The 23,528-nt window shown below is 34.6% G+C and overlaps 1 protein-coding gene across 1 annotated transcript; it reads right to left on the reverse strand.

The window, feature by feature from the left end:
• Positions 1 to 22,270: 22,270 nt before the first annotated feature.
• Positions 22,271 to 22,818, reverse strand: LOC109399450 (cuticle protein 8-like). The gene is made up of 2 exons (XM_029878744.2): positions 22,779 to 22,818; positions 22,271 to 22,710 (listed from the first exon to the last, which is right to left on the reverse strand). Exons 1-2 carry the CDS (start codon positions 22,785 to 22,787, stop codon positions 22,273 to 22,275), a joined length of 447 nt encoding a protein of 148 aa, XP_029734604.2. The 5' UTR covers positions 22,788 to 22,818; the 3' UTR covers positions 22,271 to 22,272.
• Between the last annotated feature and the right edge of the window lie 710 nt (positions 22,819 to 23,528).

The raw sequence follows: 23,528 nt of genomic DNA on the forward strand, positions 1-23,528 counted from the left end.
ACCCTAACGAAATGAAGAAAGAATTATTTTGAGAAATTTTCTACGGAATCTGCGAAAAGTTCTTTTAAGAATCTGTGAAAGAATTACCGAAAAATTATCTTGATGAAAATCGGAAAAATAGTGATATTTTTTCGAAGAAAGAATTTTAGAAATAATCTAAGGAGTAGTTCTCGTTGTAATTTCCGGGGCAATTTCCTATATAATCTCTAGAGTTATTCCAGGAGGAATTTCTGGAGTGATTCCTGAGATATCTCAGCAGAGAACCACGAAGAAACCTGCGATCAAGCTTTCGAATTAACCTTTTAAGGAATGACTAAAAAACGTTCTTGAGAAAAAAATAACGAAGAAATCTACGGCGAAGTAATTCTCCCTCAAACATCTTTGGATACATTTTTGAACGAATTCTTGGCGAAATGGACCAATCTGGCGTTCGATTTGGATAGGGCCTAAGTTTGCTGTGATTAGTATGTGGATTCGACCTATTCAAATCAAACGCCTGAAATAATGTCCTTTTTTGGGAAAATCCTTGAATCTCTGGAGTTATTCCCAGAAGAATCTCTGGGCGAATGAACTGACGAACCTCTGGATTAGTTTTCTCAGAAATCTTTGAATGACATGACAACGGAAATTCTGGAGGATTAAACCAAGGATTAAACAAATTATTTTTTGGGAAATTCTTAAATGAATCTGTGGGGGGATCACAGAAAAAAACTAAGAAGACATAAACAAAGAAATATCTGGATTAGTTTCTGATTGTAAAGTAGTTGAAAATACTCACAGCAGTCTTAAAAATAATTTGATTCGATATTTAAGTAATTTTATTATTGAAGACTGTATAAATCCTTGATAAATGAAATGCTAGTGTTGATTTTTTTTAAATAAATATCTAATTGGGACTTGAAACATCAACATTGAATAGTTGGTTAGACAGCTAGTTTTTATTTTTAATTAAATTTTAGACAGAGAGAAAAACCCCGTTAAGCGTTTTCTTTGTTTTCTTAATGAAATCGTTCTCAAAACAGCACAAAATCTCTTTATTTTTTCAAAAAATAATATTGAATACATGTTTTGAAAACAAAGCCCATCTTAAAATATTGAAATTGTAGGAAATGTGAAACTTTTTACATTTTTTGTGCAAATAAATTCTTTTCTAGAATGCTTTTCTAGAAAAGCACTTTGTGCCAATACTGTAGTATGCTATATCATGCATTATTTCAATAAATATATGCATTTTTTTATGGTTCTGTGCTACCTTAGCATAATACCTATCAGCGTGATATTGCAATATAGACATCCCTAAAAAAGGGACCATCAATCATTTATTTAAGTTAAACAATCATTTATAATGTAAGGATACACATTCTATTTTATATGCTACGTTGATACATCTTGAATGATCAACCCTTTGAAATTTATGAACTGTAGAAACAATGCTTACAGAGCAAATGTTCTGATACGTGGTATATATATTTTTGGTTTATTCTATGATTTTGTGCGTCCTGACAAGCAATTAAGGGTCTGCTTGAAAAACAATGCCAACCAAATGAAGGGGAAAGTATTGCTTCACAATAGTCCCAAAGACATCAAACAGATTTGAACCATATTTTGAATTAAAAAAAATCCATATTCAAAAGTGCCAAAAGTAGCCCCGCATTTCAAAATAGCCCCGCACGACGGTATTTCAAATAACTTCTGGATTAAATCCCGTAGAGTTCTCTGGAGTATTTTTTCGATAGAATGTCTGGAGGTAGAAGTTCTACAAGAAAAACGGAAAAATATGAGGGGAAAACAAAACTCTTGAGAAACGTATTTATGATAACATTTAAGGAGTAATTTCCGTAGAATTGTCTGTAATAATTTTCTCCCGAAAAAATGAGGTGGATATACAGATAGAATCTCTTAATCAAATTTTGAAGGAATGTTTAAAAGTATTTCTGGAATAATCTCTTGAGAAAAGAACGAAGGAATTTGTAGGAAAATTTGAGAAATTTCTGAAAGTATTTCTTCAAGAAGAAACGATGGAATCTCTGGATGAATGGATCTACGGAAAATCTATAAAAAATGATCGAATGATTATTTTGAGAAGTGCTAAAAAAGTGAAATAAATCTTATTAGAAACCCTAGAGGAATTCCCAAAAATATGTGGAACGGAAGAATCTGCGAATGCATTCCTCTACAGAGGATATTTCAAATATTGTGGATTTAGCACTGAATTGATGTAGCAAATAACTTCATTACGTCGAAGAGCATCAGATTTACTATACAACATCATACGTTATGTTTAACGCATAGATAAAAAAGATAGAAACGCATAGAAAAAAAATCGCTGAAGGCATGAACGAAGAAATCTGTAGAGAAATGTCCAAAGAAATTTCTGGAGGAAACCGGAAAGAACTTCTGAATAAATTTTCAATTGAATGTTAGAAGGAATTTCCAAAATAATTTCTGGGGAAAAACGAAAAAAATAATGGGAATAGTTTTTATTATGCTTGAAGGAGGAATTTTCGGAGAAATCTCCAGGAATCCTCGATAGAGGCAATACGAAAAAAATGGTGGAAAAGTTCTTGAAGGATGAATTTTTGATATATGTAATCTATGTCGTAGGACTTCCTGGATGATTTTTTTAACGAATCTCTGGAGGAAATTCTAAAAATATCTTTCGTGATTTTTTTGTAGAAATTCCCGAAATTTCTCATGAGTAAATCACGGAAGAACCTGTGAATAAAATTTTGAATGAATGTTTTATCTCCAGAAAAATTCCCGAAAGTATTTGTTTAGGAATGAGGGAGCAAATCCTGGAGTAATCGGAATTTTATTCTGTTCTGTTTTGAAATGAACTTTTCGATTAGGCAATAGATAATATTAAATGTTTTAAGTAATTTGTTAACCTTCTGTAACTCGCGCAGTTGGCTATCACCGCCTGCAGCACCATGCTATTGCTGAATACAAAATAAACTCTGAGAAAAGATTCTGTGAATATTTTTTTAAAAAGAAAATTTAACGGAATTCCCCTAAGACTATATCCCATATGCTCACCCGCAGTGATTACGATGGTACTTTTTCTGCTGCGTTGCTGTAGAATTGACAGTTTTTTATCACTTCAAAAACGCGAGGCAAATAATCATTGAAAAGCAAAACGTCAATGATTCGTTTGAAAGCTTAGTGATGCATTATGACACCCTAATAATAGTAGGAGAAATAAAAGAAGGAATTAGTAGCAAAATCTTTAAAGAAATTTGTGGACGAATAATCATAATAATTTCCGGAAAAATTTCTGAAAGAATCTGTAGAGGAAAGGACGAGGTAATATGTGTAAATTTTTTTTGAACATATCTGTGAACGATTTTTTAAAATAATGTCTGGATCAAGTCCCGAAGAATTACGTGGAGTAATTTTTCGAGGAATCCCTGGAGAAATTTCATTATCAATCACTGGAATAATTTTAAAGGGAATCTCTGAATTTTCTAAAGTTATTTCCTAAAGAATTTCTCGCGAAAATTCTGAAAATATCTATCGAGAAATATCTAGAAAAAACACCGAATTTTCAAAGAATATTTGACCGAACTCTTATTTAAAATACTCTTTGGACAAATGAGCGGTAATTTGTGGGAAAATTTCAGACGAAATCTATGGACAATTTTTCGATATAACTTCTAGAGGAATACTAGAAAGAACCGTTTGAGAAATTTCTGGAATCCGAAATCCTGCATAAATGTCCAGAAGAATGCCTTGAACAATAAAAGCTCCTCAGTGTGGGAGCCAAAGTGCGAGGTTTCAGTATGAAATATAAATTTCCAGAAAAAAAACAATAAAGACATGAACGCAGCGATTTTTACAGAAGTTTCCTGAAGAATTCTCAATAAATCTCTAGCAGAAATACCAAAAGAACCTCAAAATAAATTTGGTATTAAGTTAAATTTCTGAAGGAATATACAAAGGAGTTTGTGAAAAAATCATCGATAACACCTTGTAGACGAATTATCGAAATAACCGAAGCAAAAAAATTCAAAGGAAACATTGGAAGAATAATCTGGAATAATTCCTTCGGAAATATCTGAATACATTTCCGAAGGAATATCTGAAGAAATTAACAATATATTTTGGCAAATTCTTGGGGCAGTTCTCAAATTAATCTCTTATGGAATTTTCTTAGAAATCACTGAAAAAAATCTCCAATGAAATCTCTGCTAACATTCCCGAAGGAATTTTTGGAGGATTGAACAAAGAATGTTCTTGATAAAAAAAAACTTGAAGAAATCTGTTGAACAACTCTAAAATGAATCTATGGAGAAAATACCAATAAAACTTAGAAGAAGCCTTCTCTGGAGAAAATTTTGAAATAATCTCTGAATTAACTAATGAAAAATCTAAAAAGGAAGCTCAAAATAAATTTTCAAAGGAATATTTCAAGAAATTTCCGAGGGATTTTTTGGGATATTTTCCAAAGAAACTTGCGAACGAGTTTTTGGAATTATCTCATGAGAAATTCTCAGAGGAATCCCTAGAAGATTTCTTTAGTATTCTCAGGGAGAAATTCAGTAAGAATCTCAGGAGCCTAGAATGAAGAAAATTGGTGCAATTCGCGAACGAATCTGTGAATAAATTTCCGAAATCTTTTTAGTTTTTTCTTCAGAAAGCTTGATGTATTCCCGAAACATAGTTCTGCAGGTTTAAAAAAAATTGTTGAAAGTCGTGAAGGAAATACTCCAATTAATCTTTGAACGAATTCCAGATAAAAAATCTTGGAGGACGAAATGTTGATTAATGTTAGATTATTAATCTAAGAAGTAATTTGCTTAGGATTTTCGGGTGCAACTTGCTGAAGAATCTCTGGAGCTATTTCTAAAAATATCTCTTGAGAAACCTGAGAGATTTCCTGAAATATCACAGCAGGAGATCCTGATAGAACCGGTGACTCTTTTGCAGATTTAACGAAACAAATCCTGGAGAATTTTCCAAAACAATATCAGGAATACTGAACGTAAGAATCTCTGAAGCAATTCTCTTAGAAATCTTCAGATCAATCTTTGAAGACATTTTTGGGGAACTCTTGAAGGAATCTGTAGTATTCTTGAATTAATTTGAAGTAATTCCCGAAAAATTTCTGGTGGAATATTATTAGGAATCGCCGGATAAATTAGCGTATTAGGAAGATTTAACAAATAAATCTTTGGGAATATTTCCACAGAAACCTCTGAATACATTCCCGGATGGTTGTCCGGAAAATTGAACAAAGAATGTTCTTGCGTAATTCTTGGAGGCCTCTGCTATTTTTAAAATTGATCTATGGAGGAAATACAGAAAAAGAACCAAAACAAATAAACGAATAAATTTCTGGAAAAATAATCTGAAGCAATCTCTGAATAAATTTAAAAAAATCTGTATAGGAAATCTCAAAAGAAGCTCTGAATTAATTTTCGATGGTATATTTGAAGGATTTCCGAAAGATTGTGTAGAAAATTTTCCAAAGGAATTCGTCAATAAATTTTCGATGGAATTTCCAAAACAATTACCGTAGATATCTATGGAGGAATGGTTTCAGAAATCTGAGGAAAAACTTGCAACGCAATTTCTGAGGAGTGAACATATTATTTTATGGGAACACATTGATTTTTAGGAAAAAATCTCGAAGGAATCTTCCCGAAAAATCTCTAGAGGATTTCTCTTAGAATTCTCTAAAGTATTTCCTGATAAAGTTTTTGAAAAAAGCAATGGAATAGGAAATTTGTAAAAACAGCTCCGGAAGAAATTGTAATGCAACCAATGACGGTATTCCCAAAGAAATTTGTGAAGGGAATCTCAAGAAGAGTAAAATATTATATCCTATGTTGTTTCATCCAGTGAAGAGAATTGTCAGACAAAAGAGGCACAAAACAAGCAACAAAAGAGACGCGGCGATTACTCTTTATCCCAACTGGTAACAGATAAAGACATGATCTCGATTTTTTTTTGTTGCAGACAAAACGGAAGCTGAATTTGTTGCGTTCTTTTCAACTCGTGAATAATCCATTATTACTAACCCAAAATCGAGCCTTTTTGATGATACATCTTCAGCAAAAATATCTATGATACCTCGAAACAATCTTTGGATGAAGAATGCACAAAAAAACATTTTTTTTAATCCTGAGGGGAAATGCACGAAGGAATCTCAGGAGGTGTTCCCAAAAAACTAGGAAATAACCATGAAGAAAATCTTGATCGAATCTTTGAATGAATTCTTACAAATAATATAAATACATCTGGTTTAAATCCGATAAGATTCCATTTGTGAATTTTGTGGGAAATTTTTTAAAGGAAAGCCCAGTACTGTAAACTCTGTAAATGACTGCTATTTGAATTGTGATATCTTCGTAGCTGCGTACTTCGATCGAAGAAAAATGGTTTTTTAAACGATCCGAATTTCCCATGCACCAGAATAAACCGAGAAATTTATTCTAAACTGCAAACAGCCCTGAATTTGTGGACGAAATTTCTAAATAATCTCTGGAGAAATTCCCCATAGACTCTCAAAAAGAATATCTGAAGGCATCAACAAAGAAACTTGTGGGGTAAATCTTGAAAGAAATTCACGAACTAATTCGTGGAGGATTGAATAAAACATTTTTGTTGATAAAATCTGGAAGGAATCGTGTAGCAGTTCTCAAATTATTTTCGGATTGAATTCCCCAAACAATCTCTGAAAGAAATCTTGAAAAATCCTGAGTATTTGAAGGAATTTTTAAAATAATCTTTGGAGAAAAAAACTTAGGTATTTGTGAATAAAAACCGAAATAATAATTAAAAATAATACCAAAAAAATCTCTGGAGAAATCTGAAGATATGTTCGCACAGGAATTTCTGGCGAAACAAAACTTCTGTTGGGAAATTCTTGGAGCACTTCTTAAATTAATCTCTAGTTGAATATCCGAAAAAAACAAACGAATAAACCTCTGAAGGAATTTCTTCAGAAATTTCTGTAGGAATTCCTGAAAAATCACGAACGATATCTGAAGAAATTTCCGAAGGAATCTGATTAGGAAAGAACGAGGTAATATGTGTGAAAATTTTTGAATGAATCTGTGGATGAACTGTTAAAATAATTTCTGAATCTAGTAGGATTCTTTCAAGTAATTTCCTAAAGAATCTCTGATGAAATTTCATAAGTAGTCTCTAACAAAAAATCATTTTGCAATTACTAGAAAAATTGCCAAATTAATCTCTGGAGAAATAAACAACAAAATTTATGGGGAAAATCTTTTTGGAACTTGCGAAGCAATTTCCGAATAAATCTCTGTAGGAATTCACAATGGAGGAAAAACGAAGAATTTGGTGGAAAAACTCTTGAAATACAAAATTTACAAATAATATAAGAAGTAATTCGCTCATCATCTTCCGAAAAATTGAAGCAAATTTTGAAAACATCTCTCGAGGAATTTTAAATTTCCAAAGGAATCTCTAAAACAATTCTCTGAAATCTCTGCAGCATTTCTTTTTAATCTAGATGAATTCTTGGAGGATTTTTGGGAAGATTTATTAAAACAATTTTAGTGATATTGTTTTGAAGGAATTTTGGAGTAATTCTTAAATTCAGTAACAAATTTTGAAAACGACGTATAATCAATGGTGTAGCATTGATTATACCTCGTTTTCAAAATTTGTTACTGAATTGATCTCTGTTTCAGCTCTGCGGCGTCTCGCGCAGCCAGTGTGGCCTTTTACACACTCTCACGCTCACGCAAAGTTTTACGGCTGAGTGATGTGTGTTTGCTGCCGCGCCTCAATCGTAGCAAAACACAGCAGCGTACATTTCATTGAAGATGTGTTCGCAGACCTGTTAATCAGTACATACATGCCATCTCTGTCTGTGGAGACATTCATGAAAGAATTTCTGAACAAAATTGCATTTTTTTTAAATTATTGCAGCAATTCTCAAATTAACCTCTGGTGGAGTTTCTGGAGGCCTGAACAAAGAAATGTCTAAAGAAGTTTCTGGATCTAGTCTAGAAAAATCTTTAAAGGAAATCCCAAATATTTTTATTGAATAGAAGGAATTCCTAAAACAATCTCTGAATTTCCAAAGAAAATTGAGGAATTTTCGAAATAATTTCCGGAAAAAATTCTAAGAGTGTCTGTGAAGGATATATGTAAATGTACTTTTTAAACAATTTCTGGATCAAGTCCAGTACGATTTTCTGGAGAATTTTTCTAAGGAATCCTAGAAAGAATCTTTGTTGACATACCTTGCTTAAGCAATCAGTGAAAAATGCTCAAATTAATCTCTGGAGAAATCAACGAACAAATTTATGGGGAAAACTTTAAGGAAGTTGTGGAGGAATGTTCGAAAAAATCTCTGTAGGAATTCTCGATAGAGGAAATACAAAAACTCGAGTGTACAATGTTCTGGCGTTTTTTCCCTAATTTCCACCTTATATTTCTTATAAAATAATTATTTGTCGATCAAATAATCCTACAGTGAACTCCGCTATAAAATCACTGAAAAATCAAAGTTCTTATGGAACTCCTCAATTATAAATAATTTTAGATTTTTTTTTGTGTTAATAAATGTCACCATAAGATCACAGTTATTATGGAACTCCTTGGAAGAACTCTGATTAATTTATTGAAATTATTTTTGAAATTTTATTTGCATTAATAAATGTTGTCGTAAGATCATAGTTCATAGGGAGCTCCTTGCTACGATTCTGATTACTTTTTTGAAACTAATTTCCAAAATTGTATTTCTTCCAAGAATTGTTGTCGTGTGATCACAGTTCCAATGGAAGTCCTTGGAGACATACTATGATTATTTGCGTTAAGACTTGTTTTCGTAAGATCATAGTTCTAGGGAACTCCTTGGAACAATTCTGATTAATTCATAGAAATTTTATTTGTGCTAAGAATTGTTTTCGTAAGATCATAGTTCTTAGAGAACTTCTTGTAGCAACTCTGATAGATTTATTGAAATTTTATTTGTGTTAAGGATTGTTTTCGTAAGATCATAGTTCTTAGGAATTTTTTTGGAGAAATTCTGATAAATTCATTGAAATTTTATTTGTGCTAAGAATTGTCTTCGTAAGATTATACAGGGAATACTCAAAATAACTGGGACAGGTAAAATTTTCACTTTTCGAAAAAAAATATTCTCAAATTTTTACTGTGAGTTTATCAACTAGTTGTGTATCAGTGGTCAAAATTTGGAAAAGATCGGGCTATTCTACACAAAGTTATAAAAGTTCTAGAAAATGGTATAATTATTCGATAGCCAACTTTGAGCTGTTATATCTCCGGAATCAATAAACCGAATGCAATGAAATTTTGATTATTTAAGACTTACATAACATTAAAAACTTTTGACTAAACTTAAAATTCTTTACACGAAAGAAAATTATAATGATTAGATTATTTTTCTAATATAACACCAATTTATCCAAAATTTCATCATCGTTTCAAAATTCGAGTTATAAATGATAGTTTATTTAAATTCCCTCTAATTGACTTGAATATATTTATGTTTCAAAGGAAAGCAACCAAATAGCCGGCATCAAATTGAAAAATTGATGGGATGCATTTGAAAAAATAGATAAATTTACTGAAAAAAACATGTAAATAATGAAATCGCTATAACTTTTTTTCTTATTAAAAATTTCAAATTAAGTCAGCTGTTTTTCAAAGTTCATTATATTAGTCATAAATGATCAAAATTTCATTGCATTCGGTTCATTGATTCCGGAGATATAACAGCTCAAAGTTGGCTATCGGATAATTATACCTTTTTCTATAATCTTCATAACTTCGTGCAGAATGGTCCGTAAAAAATTGAGAATATTTGATGCCCTTTTCGAAAAGTTACAGCTAGTTGAACATTTTTTGAAAAGTGAAAATTTTACCTGTCCCAGTTATTTTGAGTATCCCCTGTAGTTCTTAGGGAACTCCTTGAAGCAGTTCTGATTAATTCATTGAAATTTCATTTGTGCTAAGAATTGTTGTGTTGATCATAGTTCTTGGGGAGTTCCTTGGAGACATTCTGATTAATTCATTGAAATTTTATTTGCGTTAAGAATTGGTGTCGTAAGATCATAGTTCTTAGATAACTTCTTGGAGCAACTCTGATAGATTTATTGAAAATTTATTTGTGTTAAGAATAAAACAATTAATGTTTTCGTAAGATCATAGTTCTTAGGAAATTTCTTGGAGAAATTCTGATAAATTCATTGAAATTTTATTTGTGCTAAGAATTGTTTTCGTAAGATCATATTTCTTAGGGAACTCCTTGGAGCAATTCTGATAAATTCATTGAAATTTGATTTGCGTTAAAATTGTTTTTGTAAGATCATAGTTCTTAAGGAACTCCTTGGAGCAATTCTGGTTAATTCATTGATTTTTTTTTTGTGCTAAGAATTGTTTTCGTAAGATCATAGTTCTCAGGGAATTCCTTGGAGCAATTCTGATTTATTTATAGAAATTTGATTTGCGTTAAGAATTGTTTTCGTAAGGTCATAGTTCTTAGAAAACTCCTTGGAGCAATTCAGATAAATTTATTGATATTTTCTTTTTGCTAAAAATTGTTTTCGTAAGATCATAGTTCTTAGGGAATTCCTTGGAGCAATTTTGATTAATTTATAGAAATTTGATTTATTGGTGTCGTAAGAATATAGTTCTTAGGGAACTCCTTGTTGCAATTCTGATGAATTTATTGAAATTTTATTTGTGCTTAGAATTGTTTTCGTAAGATCATAGTTGTTAGGGAATTCCTTGGAGCAATTCTGATTAATTCATAGAAATTTTATTTGTGCTAAGAATTGTTTTCGTAAGATCATAGTTCTTAGAAAACTCCTTGGAGCAATTCTGATTAATTCATAGAAATTTTATTTGCGTTGAAAATAGTTTTCTTAAGGTCATAGTTCTTAGGGAACTCCTTGGAGCAATTCTGATTATTTCATTGAAATTTTATTTGTGCTAAGAATTGTTGTCTTAAGGTCATAGTACTTAGAGAACTTCTTGGAGCAATTCTGATTAATGGCTATTCGCAACGTTAACGCAAAAGTGATGAAAAGTTAAATGGGACCAAGAATGGGACTGATATGCGAGTTGTGGGAATATGTGTATCAGCATGTCACAAACTAATCCATTTGCGAACCTTTATATATATATAACTCTTTCCACGTGCGCAGAAGGGGGGTGGGTTCGGGTTAAAACCTCTAAACCCCCTTCTCTGCATGCAGCCTTGACTCTTTGTTACTTTCATGAATATACATAATAGTGTTCAGGCTTATAATCAAGGTATAGTTATTGGTCGAATGATCAAGCTTGATTATATTTGGAATACATTTTTTATTGTGGATGCTTAGATGCAGATCCATAAAAAAATCTTGTAAATTGGTACAACAATGACGGGGATCGTCATTTGTGGTAGCAACGCATTAAATTCAAGATTACATTACATTGAATTATCAACTGTAAATATAATGTTGTCATTCATATATTATAAAGTAGTGACAAAAGCAATTCAAACTGAAGTCCTAAATCTAAATTGGTTCAAAATAAGCTAATAAAGAACTTTTCGTAATGAAAATTTCCTTTACTTCCTTTTGTATAGAGTATATTTGTGCCTCCCATACGATATACACATGCAAAACGGTCATTGGCAGAGGAAGCTATCTATCAATAAACGTGGAAGTGCTCATAGAACAATCTGGGAATCAGGTCATGTTCCAATTGGGACGTTACGCCGAAAAAAGAAAATCCTGTTGTTAGATATAAAAGCCCTCACTGTTTGGAATGGCTATGCTAACCGGTTCACGTTACGTTAACAATAAAAATTACAAAATTACAAATTTGGTGAACTATAACTAACCTAATTGGCAAAGAACTCTGTTTTCAGTACACTAAAAAAATCTGAATATATCGAAAGACTTACATAATTATGAAGTACGTGTATAAGTTTTTTTAATCTTTATAATTTGAAAAACGCAGAAAAAATATTTCTTTCTAATAAGATATTTTTATCATACATTGAATTGTTATGCAATAAAATGAAATATTATACTTGATACAGATTCAATTACAATCCTCTCCTACATTGCTGAAAATCAAGGTCAAACACCATTTATATATATTGTATCTTTTTGCTATCAAGCACTTACACTTCCCACGAGTCAAATCCACCGGTTTCTTTTTCAATTTCATATACATAACGCGCCGTGATCCCAAAGCACTAGCAATTCCGGATCATTTACACTCCAGCACTAAGGCATCTTCGATTCTTGCAAAGCTTTACACAGAATCACTAGCAATGCGGTGGAAGGAATGATGGTTTCGGAGGAAGTGTTGGGTAGGACGCCACTCCGTTTGGAAAAACTGGCGCCGCAGGAATACATCATTTGCTGACCGACAAGACCACTGATCGTGCCCGGACGAATTCACAATAGACGCAGCTATACTGTCCCTGTTGCTAACCGTGCCCTGGTCCGCAGTTCATGACTTGAACGACTTGGCATTTCGACTTGACTCGCGCCAATCGTGTTTCTGCCGGCACTCTCTTCCTTGATAGGATAGTGTCCATCTGATCCTCCTTCTCCGTTGACAAAATCCTGGATAAAGATATATTTCGTGACCGAGGCAAGAGTCTCCCGGTAACGGCGAATCCGCGTCAAAAAGTTGTGGTTCGGTTCCGATCCGGAAATGATACCTGGTTTTATGGAATTTAAAATATAATTATAAAAACTTATACAAATAATCGTAATCAAAAGTTGACTTACCAGCGGCAGCAAACTTGTCCGGGAACGTTTATTTATTCACGATTCACCGAAACTCTCAGACCAATCAAATTGTTTACATCCAGCTGCCATCCAAGGCGGAAGTAAGGTTGTGGTTGTGAAAATCCAAGCATTTTCACTACCACATCTTTACTTCCACCGTGGATGGCAGCTGGGTGTAAACAAACCAGCATAAAAATAATGCCTAACCGGGGTCTAACTGCCCAGTGCACAAAATGCCTAACGTTAGGCTCATGTTAGCCAAAACATACCTAACAAAGGGTCGAGCTCGAAAATATGCCTAACAAAAGTGTGTCAGATTAGCCTGAATTTTGTCGAACTTGAGCCTAACGTGAGGGATTTTGTTAGCCTAACTGTCTCACCGGTTTGTCTTACATTAGTCTCATGTGACCCTAACGTTTCTTGCTGGGTCAGTGATGCCTCAGATATAGGTAAATCCAACGGAAGCTAACGATCCCTCCGCATCTGGTGGCAGGAATGAAAACCTTATGAAAAACGTGGCTCCTCCAAAATTTCACATGGCGTAGCATAGGCAAAGTGCACTTTTTTCACTTTTTCATATCGAATTCCGCATCGTAGAGAAACAAACGAGCACTTTTTGAAAAGAAAATCTAATTCTCTTTCAGATGCGCTTAGATCCGGTAGGTACTCACGAACAACTTATGTGATTAATTTGAGGAGATCTTGCTATGCCTCCGGCGGGTGATCTTCCGGATTTTTTGTTAGCTGGCCAATCCGGTGTCTGTCGCCGTGGGCGTCGAGATTGATGATAATAGAAGCCATTACCAATGGAAAATAGCAACCACCAAGGCAAAACATGAGTTAATTTTGAAAGCGAAAAATTGAATTTTTGATGTAAACAAACGATTTTTACCTTATCTCACTTAGCGCCTCTACAATTGGGGGTCATCCAAATTCACCTATCACCACGACAGTGTACGAGTTCTGCAGCAGCAGCAGCAACCAGCGGAGTGATTATTGGTGAGTTAAAGTTTTACCACAGACAAACAGACGATAGTTGCCTAAGGCCGAGTGACCATTAGCGTGGGACACCAAAAGACATTTTATTCCTGTACACTTTTTGAGTTCCATTTTGGTCCCATATCAACTGTGCAAAATTTCAGCTCGATCGGAAAAACTATATTTTAGCGCCAACCATTTTAAGTTTTCATACGATTTACTATGGGGAAAATCACATTTTCAAAGAAAAATCGCCACAGGTTGCCCCTTAACCCCTAAAAATAAATCGATGAATGATTTCTGTTGGAAATTTTACGAGGAACCAACCCTCCGAAGACCGCAAAGCGATCTAAGGCATGTGGAAAAATTATTGACTGAAAACCGAATGGCATGCCAACGCTGTTTAATATGTAAGGAATAACAATAAACAATAAAATCTCGTCATTTTATCGATCGGGCGAAGCTTAATAACTTTTTCCACGAACGTCGCATCGGTTTGCGGTCTTCGGAGGTATGGTTCCTCGTGAAATTTTCTACAGAAATCATTCATCGACTTATTTTTAGGGATCTAGGGATGACTCCTAGCGATTTTTCTTTGCAGAAGTAAAATTTTCCCATAGTAAATCGTATGAAAAACTAAGAATGGCGGGCGCTAAAATATAGTTTTTCCGATCGATCTGAAATTTTGCACAGTTGATATGGGACCAAAGTGCACAGAAAAAAATATTCATGTAAAATTCAGCGAAAAATCATGCACATAAAGGGAATGCTAGAGTTAGTGCATATTTACATGAGATGTCATGTAAAATTACGTTACGTTCGTGTAAATTTCCGCTAATAGTCGCGTAATTGGTTAGTAACCATAATGGTTTACGCGATGGTTGGCGGAAATTTACACGATAGTAATGTAATTTTACATTATATCTCATGTAAAAGTGCACTAACTTCAGCATTCCCTTTATGTGCATGATTTCTCGCTGAATTTTAATTACATATTTTTTTCTGTGTGGAACTTAAAAAGTATACAAGAGTTAGAGTTTTTCCATTTTTTGTATTTTCCCATATAAACCGTGTACCAGGCTAGTGACCATACGCAACACTCGCACAGTTTGTTTTCATTGCTTGTCCATTATTGCGTAACTCAACATGAAGCGAGTAACATTGGGAAAAAATGTTTTCCTGACTGATAATTCCGACTGTAATTTATCGTCTGTTTGTCTGTTTTCAACATAGGATAGAAGCATCCGTTTCAGCAAGTACCGTAATCCGGGGTAACATTGATCAGAATTTTCGATCTTTCTTGAATAATTCTTTTGTTAAAGCAAACGTTACATGTTTTATATTTTTAAAACAGGTACTGGCCCTCTGAGTATGTGTTAAGCTACTCGAAAAAGTATTATAAAACTTTAAATCATGTTTAAATAGACTTTTTAATCTAATTTTTGATTTTGTTGATTTGGGGTAACATTGATCATGTCAGGGATCAATATTCGTTTGTGTTGAAAATACCCTTACTTACTAAATTCGGGGTCGCTGATTTCAAATATGTTGCTCAAATTCTTACAAGTTTTATACTTTTTGAGTTATTTCAGGATTAAAATCCTCCAATCCGCGAATAACGCCTAAAGGTAGGCAATGGCTTTAGGAATTTGATTGAATTGATAGCCTACTTCTAATAAATCGTATATTTTATTGTAAAATAGTATTCTCATAAAAGTTTCGGTGATTAAATCCAACTCTAGGATATCATATTGAAGTAACACAGTCATTTCGAACCTCATATTGTATCTATTTTTCACGCCATGCATGATTTTTTGACAATGTATCTCATTGCGTTACGAAACACACTTATGGAAAAATCGATTTATTTCATTGTTTATGAAATTCAATTATCGTGTATTACATGTCATTCGATAGCTGAATAATGGCAGATTACGATATACCATTCGATAGCAGAAACGGATTCAATGTAAAATGCTTGTTTGAACATTTCATGAGGTCGGTCAAGCCGATCAATGTTACCCCGCTGATCAATGATACCCCGTTTTACGGTAGTCTATTTTTCCCATAAGGTGTTTTATTACAGCTTGCTGGGATCAATATGGGATGACGAATAAGGATTGGGCATTAACATTATTTTCCGTTATAGTTAATATACAAACGTTATGCTCCTATGAAAGTTCAATTTCAATACCATTATTATGCATCAATAGCTTTCCATTCCATCAAGATTCCTAAATACAGTCGGATCTCAAATTACATAATGAGTGGTGACATTCACCCACCACAAATTCGTGGCATCAAATGTAGCTTTTTATAACCTGTGAATCAAATATTTGATTTTGATGTAATTTATTAAGTATAGTGTCATCAACCGTGTCATTTGTGAACTGACTGTATTTTATATACCAGCACTGTTGGATCCATAACTCAATTTGATTCGATTTCTTAATTAAAACACTCAGCTCGTTGGACGCAGTAGAGTAATTAGACTTTATTTGGTCATTCATATAGTTCATAATTAAATTATTGAACAATTCTATTCACAGTATGGATGCTTAATACAGCACTGATTGTAGATCTAGTAAATCTATGCATACCCGAGTAGAGGAAAAGAGCTCAATAATAGCATATTTTGATATGGAGATCAAAAATTGATATGGGTTTGATTGATATAAGAGATAAAAGATCTAAAAATAAAATCATGAATTTACTCCTGGAACATCATCATCAAATCATATTTAGATTTTGTAAGATCTAACCAATAGCAGCGAGCTATTCGTATGATCTTAAAATATCAAATATTGATATTGTTCAGATGTTCCCGGAACATTTTTCAGATATTATTTTCAGATCTTTTATCTCTTATATCAATCAAACCAATATCATGTTTTGATCGTCAGTATTTTACCTCTACCCGGGTAATTGTCACATATACATGTCCAGATATAGATAATAAAGTTATACGTAAAATATGAAACTTCTAATAAGTTGTTTTTATTTCAGCTTATTTACTTCACGCGAATTATCCCGCCAAATTCGTATGCCAGCAATGAGGATAATGCGTGTTATACGATCGTGGATTGCTTGTTCACGAGGGAGTTCTGGACGCGGTTCACTTGGATTGGAATCAGCCGAGGACAAAAGTCAAAGCGTGGTTTTAGAGAGCTCGGCAACGTTTTGCAGCTGCTGGTGAATTTAGTTTGCATCGGTGATCCCTCGTACATCGGTCAGAAGCAGGAAGAGTTCCACAGGACTCGCCTGTTTCGATACAGTATGTCTCGAAGCACCAGTAAAAGACTGCGCAAATCAGCATGCCGCCCAGAACGCAAATCGAAAAAAGTGCAAATTGTTGGCGATGAAATGATCGATAACCCTGCAGCACTTGTGGATGTTGTTCAAACCGACAGTGCTGAAGAAAATGGTGATGAGTACCAGGATGAGACGAACGCTCAAGGATCGAATGAGGCTGACTCCGAGCATGACAATGATGATGATGACGATAATTGTGAAGATGTTTTCAACGCAAGTGATAATGACGGTGATGCAAGTTATGATTGATTAAAACAGTGTTGGATATTTAAGCTTTATTCTAAAAATACTGAATTGACACAAACATGAACTCAAAAAAAAAAATAGAATATGAATTGATTTGTTCTTTTTTCATTTTAATACCGTAAAACGGGGTATCATTGATCAGCGGGGTAACATTGATCGGCTTGACCGACCTCATGAAATGTTCAAACAAGCATTTTACATTGAATCCGTTTCTGCTATCGAATGGTATGTCGTAATCTGCCATTATTCAGCTATCGAATGACATGTAATACACGATAATTGAATTTCATAAACAATGAAATAAATCGATTTTTCCATAAGTGTGTTTCGTAACGCAATGAGATACATTGTCAAAAAATCATGCATGGCGTGAAAAATAGATACAATATGAGGTTCGAAATGACTGTGTTACTTCAATATGATATCCTAGAGTTGGATTTAATCACCGAAACTTTTATGAGAATACTATTTTACAATAAAATATACGATTTATTAGAAGTAGGCTATCAATTCAATCAAATTCCTAAAGCCATTGCCTACCTTTAGGCGTTATTCGCGGATTGGAGGATTTTAATCCTGAAATAACTCAAAAAGTATAAAACTTGTAAGAATTTGAGCAACATATTTGAAATCAGCGACCCCGAATTTAGTAAGTAAGGGTATTTTCAACACAAACGAATATTGATCCCTGACATGATCAATGTTACCCCAAATCAACAAAATCAAAAATTAGATTAAAAAGTCTATTTAAACATGATTTAAAGTTTTATAATACTTTTTCGAGTAGCTTAACACATACTCAGAGGGCCAGTACCTGTTTTAAAAATATAAAACATGTAACGTTTGCTTTAACAAAAGAATTATTCAAGAAAGATCGAAAATTCTGATCAATGTTACCCCGGATTACGGTAACACGAAACATAACAATGCTATGAAAATGACTACTAGGCTTGAATTGTATGCATAAGTGGTGTGAATACCACTCCTTCTTTTCTTGGGATTGCTACAAGTTTGCAAAAAATGCTATCAACGCTTACCAGTATTTCTTCGGAGAAAACAGGCTCAGCAATATAAATGTGTGAGTATGACGATTTGAATGGTTTTTCAAAGTAAACACTTTTAGCTGAAACAACCTCAACCCTTACAAAATATTTAGACTTTGTTACTACTACGCTACAAAATGCCACGATTATTTGATTATTAGTAAGTAGGTATCCATTTATCTTTGAAGTTAGTCGAAAGGATGAAGTCCGAAAAAAAAAAGTTTACCTACGCAAGTTGTTTTTGAATGTATGAATCTTCGTCTTCGGTTGCCATCAACTGGTCGAGTGTTCTGCTGCTGATTTTCGTTACTCTGCATGCTTTCTGATATACGGCCGGCTATCTGAGCTAACGGGTTTGGCCCAGTTTTGACCATTTTTTTTTAACGAATGTAAACAGTTTTCGACGGATATGCTGACAGGGCTGGCAAAGGACCAAATTTAGTAACTTCGTCCACAATATGGCATACATTGTGTACGTTACTTGTCGTGAACTCAATACCGTACAATGATTTGAATTCCGTAAGAAAATCTTCAAAAAGCTCTCTGGCAATGTCTAACAAATTTGAGTATTTGTCGACAGAGCAAATGCGAACAGCACAAAAAAGGATTAGAAAGTGGTTGTAATACTTTTCTGGCAGAAAATCCTTTAACACAACATTGCCAACATAATTAAGAAAATTACGATACTCCAATCCTTTCCATAAAGCAACGAAATCTAAAGACCTCAGAAACTGCACTGCGACCAGCAATTCGGAAATTTGCTTCTTCTGAAACGTGCTCCATTTAGTTTTCATAGAACGCAGCCAGTTCTCCACCCATTGAGTAACTTTTTCATGACTCCCAACTCCAATAAGCAATAAGTGCAACGAATCAGCAACAATAACGTCTTCGATCATGTCAATTGGAAGTCTGGTAAGAGGTGAGTCAAAGCGTTGATGGTTCGAATATTCCTTGGCCCTGAACATTTCATCAGTACGTTTCAATGCAGTACTATTGGAAAATACCATTATTGTTTTTTTTTTCTTCTAAACCAAAGGAGGATAATCTGCTCAACAGACACCCTAACAGAAGGTTAGGGTAGTGTAGGTCTGACAGGCCGTCTTCTACAGCAAAAGTAAAATCCAGGACTACTCTCTCCTCATACCCACTAAACCATTCCTATGGTCGCCAAACCCTACGTCTCTCCGGAACCACCAAGAAGGTATTGCTTCAGAGAGGGGCTAGTGCACATCGCACCCACAAGGTTAGCTGCGTAGCCTGCAGCAACGAACATCGATGACTCGCTTTGGAGAGTCCATCACGGTAGACCATTATTGTTCTGGATAATTGTGAATACACCCCTTTGGTAGTACCAAATGTAATGCAACCATATTTACCATTAAAATTGATAACTCCCTTTATAAACGCACGTGCAGGTGTATCACAAATGAAGCATCGTATCTTAATCGAAATGCGATGACCATTTATGTCTAAACCAGAGCTTAGGAGCTGCAATAAATCATCTATGAAAGGACCCAAATAAACAAATGCATCTTTTGGCTTGTTTGTTCCGTAGAATATTCCGATGGTCAGCGGTCGAATTTCAGGAAATTCCTGAATGTTGAATAGTATAGGCCAACATTTTTTTGTTGCGCTTTTGTAAAGCGGTAGGCCGTCAATATTAAAGTTTAGCTAAATAGCCATAGATTGCGATATGTTGTTCAAAGCTGTTCTGAGGCAAAACTCCAGTCCTTGATGCCAGTAGAGACCCGTTTCGTCGATTTGCTTTAGATCCAAATTTCGCGGAGTTGCCATCAGCGTCCGTGGATCTTTCGGAAGATTTAGGTCCAAGTTCTCATTGAGGATCGATGTAAGTGCCTGCAAAGCAGACTGCGTAATATGGAAATCTGTAGCCCATTGTCTGATTCCATTGATGAGGTTTGTTCGTTTATCTGAAGTTTTTATTAAACATATATATTATATGGATATTGAATACCACTGAATGCTTCCTCGACATATGTTGGAGAGTTGGAAGAATTCACATTCTGATCGTCCGAACCGCTGTCCAGAATAATCGGATCCAAATAATTCTGAAGGACGGCAGGTGCTCTTCCGTTTTCTTCGTTTTTATTGGAACAAGTGATCGTTCTGCTGGATTGACTAAATTTTTTTCGAAGTCGGCTGTATGTTCCACTTTTCCTCTTATGTTTGAGTTTATTTTTCAACAAAATCTGTTTCATTTTGATTTCTTACTTCCGGAACGAAACTCTTCTTGCAAAATAACTTTTATTTGATTGTTTCGTCTAATCAGTATATTCGATGAACCATATTTCTATGCGATAAATATTACGATTTTGTATGAACAAATTCACGATACCCATGATAATGTGGGAAAATTCGTACATGATTTGTTGAAATCGGCATATAAGACGTAATCCGATCGTACGTGACTTTGTACAATGCTTTATACGATTTAATAATCGAAGTCGTATTTAAATCAAAAACTATCATGATATGCGATTCATGCCATACTTACGACGACATTTTCCATACATATTTACGATTGTGACGGAAAACAGCCAAATATACGATATTTTTCATACATTTATATAAGATATCTGGTTGGCTGGGTGTCCTGAGGGGAGTTGATAACTTTTCCTCTATTATTTTCAAAATCAGGTACAAAATCATTTTTTTTAAAGCAAGTACTGAGTGGACCTGTATCAAATTCCGTAAACGAAATTCTTACAAAAAACAAATACAATTTGTAAAAAAATGTTCAAATGACCAAATTGTAAAACTTTCAATCAGAGGTGAAGTTGATCAACAATTGATAATTATCATTATCATTATCATTATCATTATCATTAACATTATCATTATAATATAACATTCAAAGTTTGGAAAGCTATTGAACGTCGCAAGGAACGTCGTTGTTGATTGTTGAGGATCTCCTAGTGGAATTCCCGAGGAACACCTTGATTCTCATAAAGGTGTGGATGAATGTCCGGAAGAGATTCTTTAGAAGTTGAGAAAGAGACGAACTCTTAGAAGTACTTTTAGGTAACCCCTGAAGGAGTTTCCGGGAGCCCTGGAAAAAATCGCGGGAGCTCGTGGGTGAATGCTCGGGGAACTGTCGCGAGGATATCCCATAAAACTCCTGAAGGAATTGCCAGGAAAATTCTGAAAGGATTCCCTGGGAAATCCTGAAAAAGTGCCTGTTGAAATCCCATAACAATATTGTATTAATTTCCGAGTAAATCCTGGAAGTATTCCCTGAGAAATTTCAATCAAATTCCCGCGAAATTCCTGCAGGCGTTTATGGGGCATTCTTGGAAGAATTTCTGGGGAACTCGCGGGTGAATTCCCACCAGGGAAATTTTGAAAAAAAATCTTGGAATCCCCACAGAAAGCTGTAGGAATTTACGAGAAAGACCTGGAGGAATTTCCGGAAAACGCTAGACAAATCCCTTGTAAATCATACAGGGAATTACCGGTGAAGTTATTAGGAAATGCACAGGGAATTTCTGAAAAAAATGTTATGAAAATCATGGAGATTAGAAACAAGTCTGTGGAGCAGTTATAAATAAGTTTCAAATACCAAAGTGCTCGAAAAATAAAACAGCAACTCATCATCGTGTATGTGCTGTTTTAGTTCCAGTTTCAAATTAAAACTAGCATACATAATAAAATAGCAATGCGAACGACCTGAGAAAGCAAAACTTTACAAATTAAGATAGGGTCTGGGACCATTTGGGCAGGAGCACCTATTTTGGGCACTTGGTGCTATAACTCAGTTAAATTCAAACCGATTGACCTGAATTTTTGAACATGGCTAGATACTGTGCTTATCTGATCGTGTTTCAAAAATCAAGGCAATCGGTTCAAAATTGACTGAGTTGTAGCAGCAAGTGCCCAAAATAGGTGATCCTGCCCAAATGGTCCCAGACCCTATGTTTGTTTTGCAAGTCACTTTATTATTTTATAGTTGCATCTATTTTCTTCAGAGTGTTATAACTGTGACCAATTCCGTTCAACTGCTCTCTTCTACCGACTTTTCCGGCTCCGTCCACTTCCTTCACAGTCTGCTCAACTCCCCGCTTGCTATCGCCTTCATATTCCACAATCCGCTTTCTGCCATTCGGTTGATCTAATTTATAAACGCCTTGTACGTGGTCCCCGACACGTTTCTCCCACTGATCCTTATGGTCACCCGTTATCGGATCATAGACTCCATACGCAAACTCGTAATTAGGTTGCACACTACTCTCGCTGATTTTCTCCTGGGGCTCTTGTTGTTGAATGTCGCCTTTGCTCTTCCGAGCAAGATCCCACTCCTCACTCTGGTCGACATTTTGATTTTGGGAATGAGTCAAGTGGCCACCTACTATCAGAACTAGTAATACTGTTGCGGTCTGTAATGAAACGACATAACTATAATGGAACCGATAGAAATGATAAGTTGAACTGCAGTTGTACTTACATTTAACATCTTGTAGGTAGTTGCTAAATCATCGTCGAAAATGTATTGAACAACTGATAGCATTCCGGCTGTACAGCAGTGCTTTATAAGTAATGCGAACGAGCAAGTATAGATTTTAACACGCGTGTTCTTCGGCTGGTTTGTTTTGTTGTTATTTTTTTCCGGTCAATGATTTTGTGTGAACACTGAACAGCTTCCCAACGCCTCGATGCAGGTAAGGCTTAATAATTTAATTATACAAAAGGTTGATACGTCTAGACGGAGGAATAACTCGGAAATTTATGAAATAGGTCATCGTGCTCAATACCTATTGTGATATAGGTGATGCTTAAGTACTTTTTTGGTTCTTGTACATGCAAGCTGCTAATAATTATGTTTGTGACGAATATTTTAACCTTGGAGTGTTCGCGCAGTTGTATTTTGTACAACACGTTGAAAAATTCTCGATTTTTGTACTCAGCATTAGCGTGGTGCAGACGGAGGTGGCCAACTGCGCGAGTTACGAAAGGTTAATCACAGAGAAACAGACGTCACACTCTCGTTGCTTCCCATCGATCACCTTTTTAACGGTTGATTCAAATATTCAGTCGTAAGTCGATCTACCACTCACGGTGCTGGTATCGTTTTTGCTCCTGTTTGACTATTGCTCACTACCGCTATCTAGTGGCGGCCCGACCAAACACAGTACGTTTAGCATTGGGCGATTACGTTTTTGTGACGATGTTTTTTTAATTAAATTTGTTCTAAGTG

Source organism: Aedes albopictus, chromosome 2 (assembly GCF_035046485.1).
Source record: "Aedes albopictus strain Foshan chromosome 2, AalbF5, whole genome shotgun sequence".
Taxonomy (NCBI): Eukaryota; Metazoa; Arthropoda; class Insecta; order Diptera; family Culicidae; genus Aedes; species Aedes albopictus.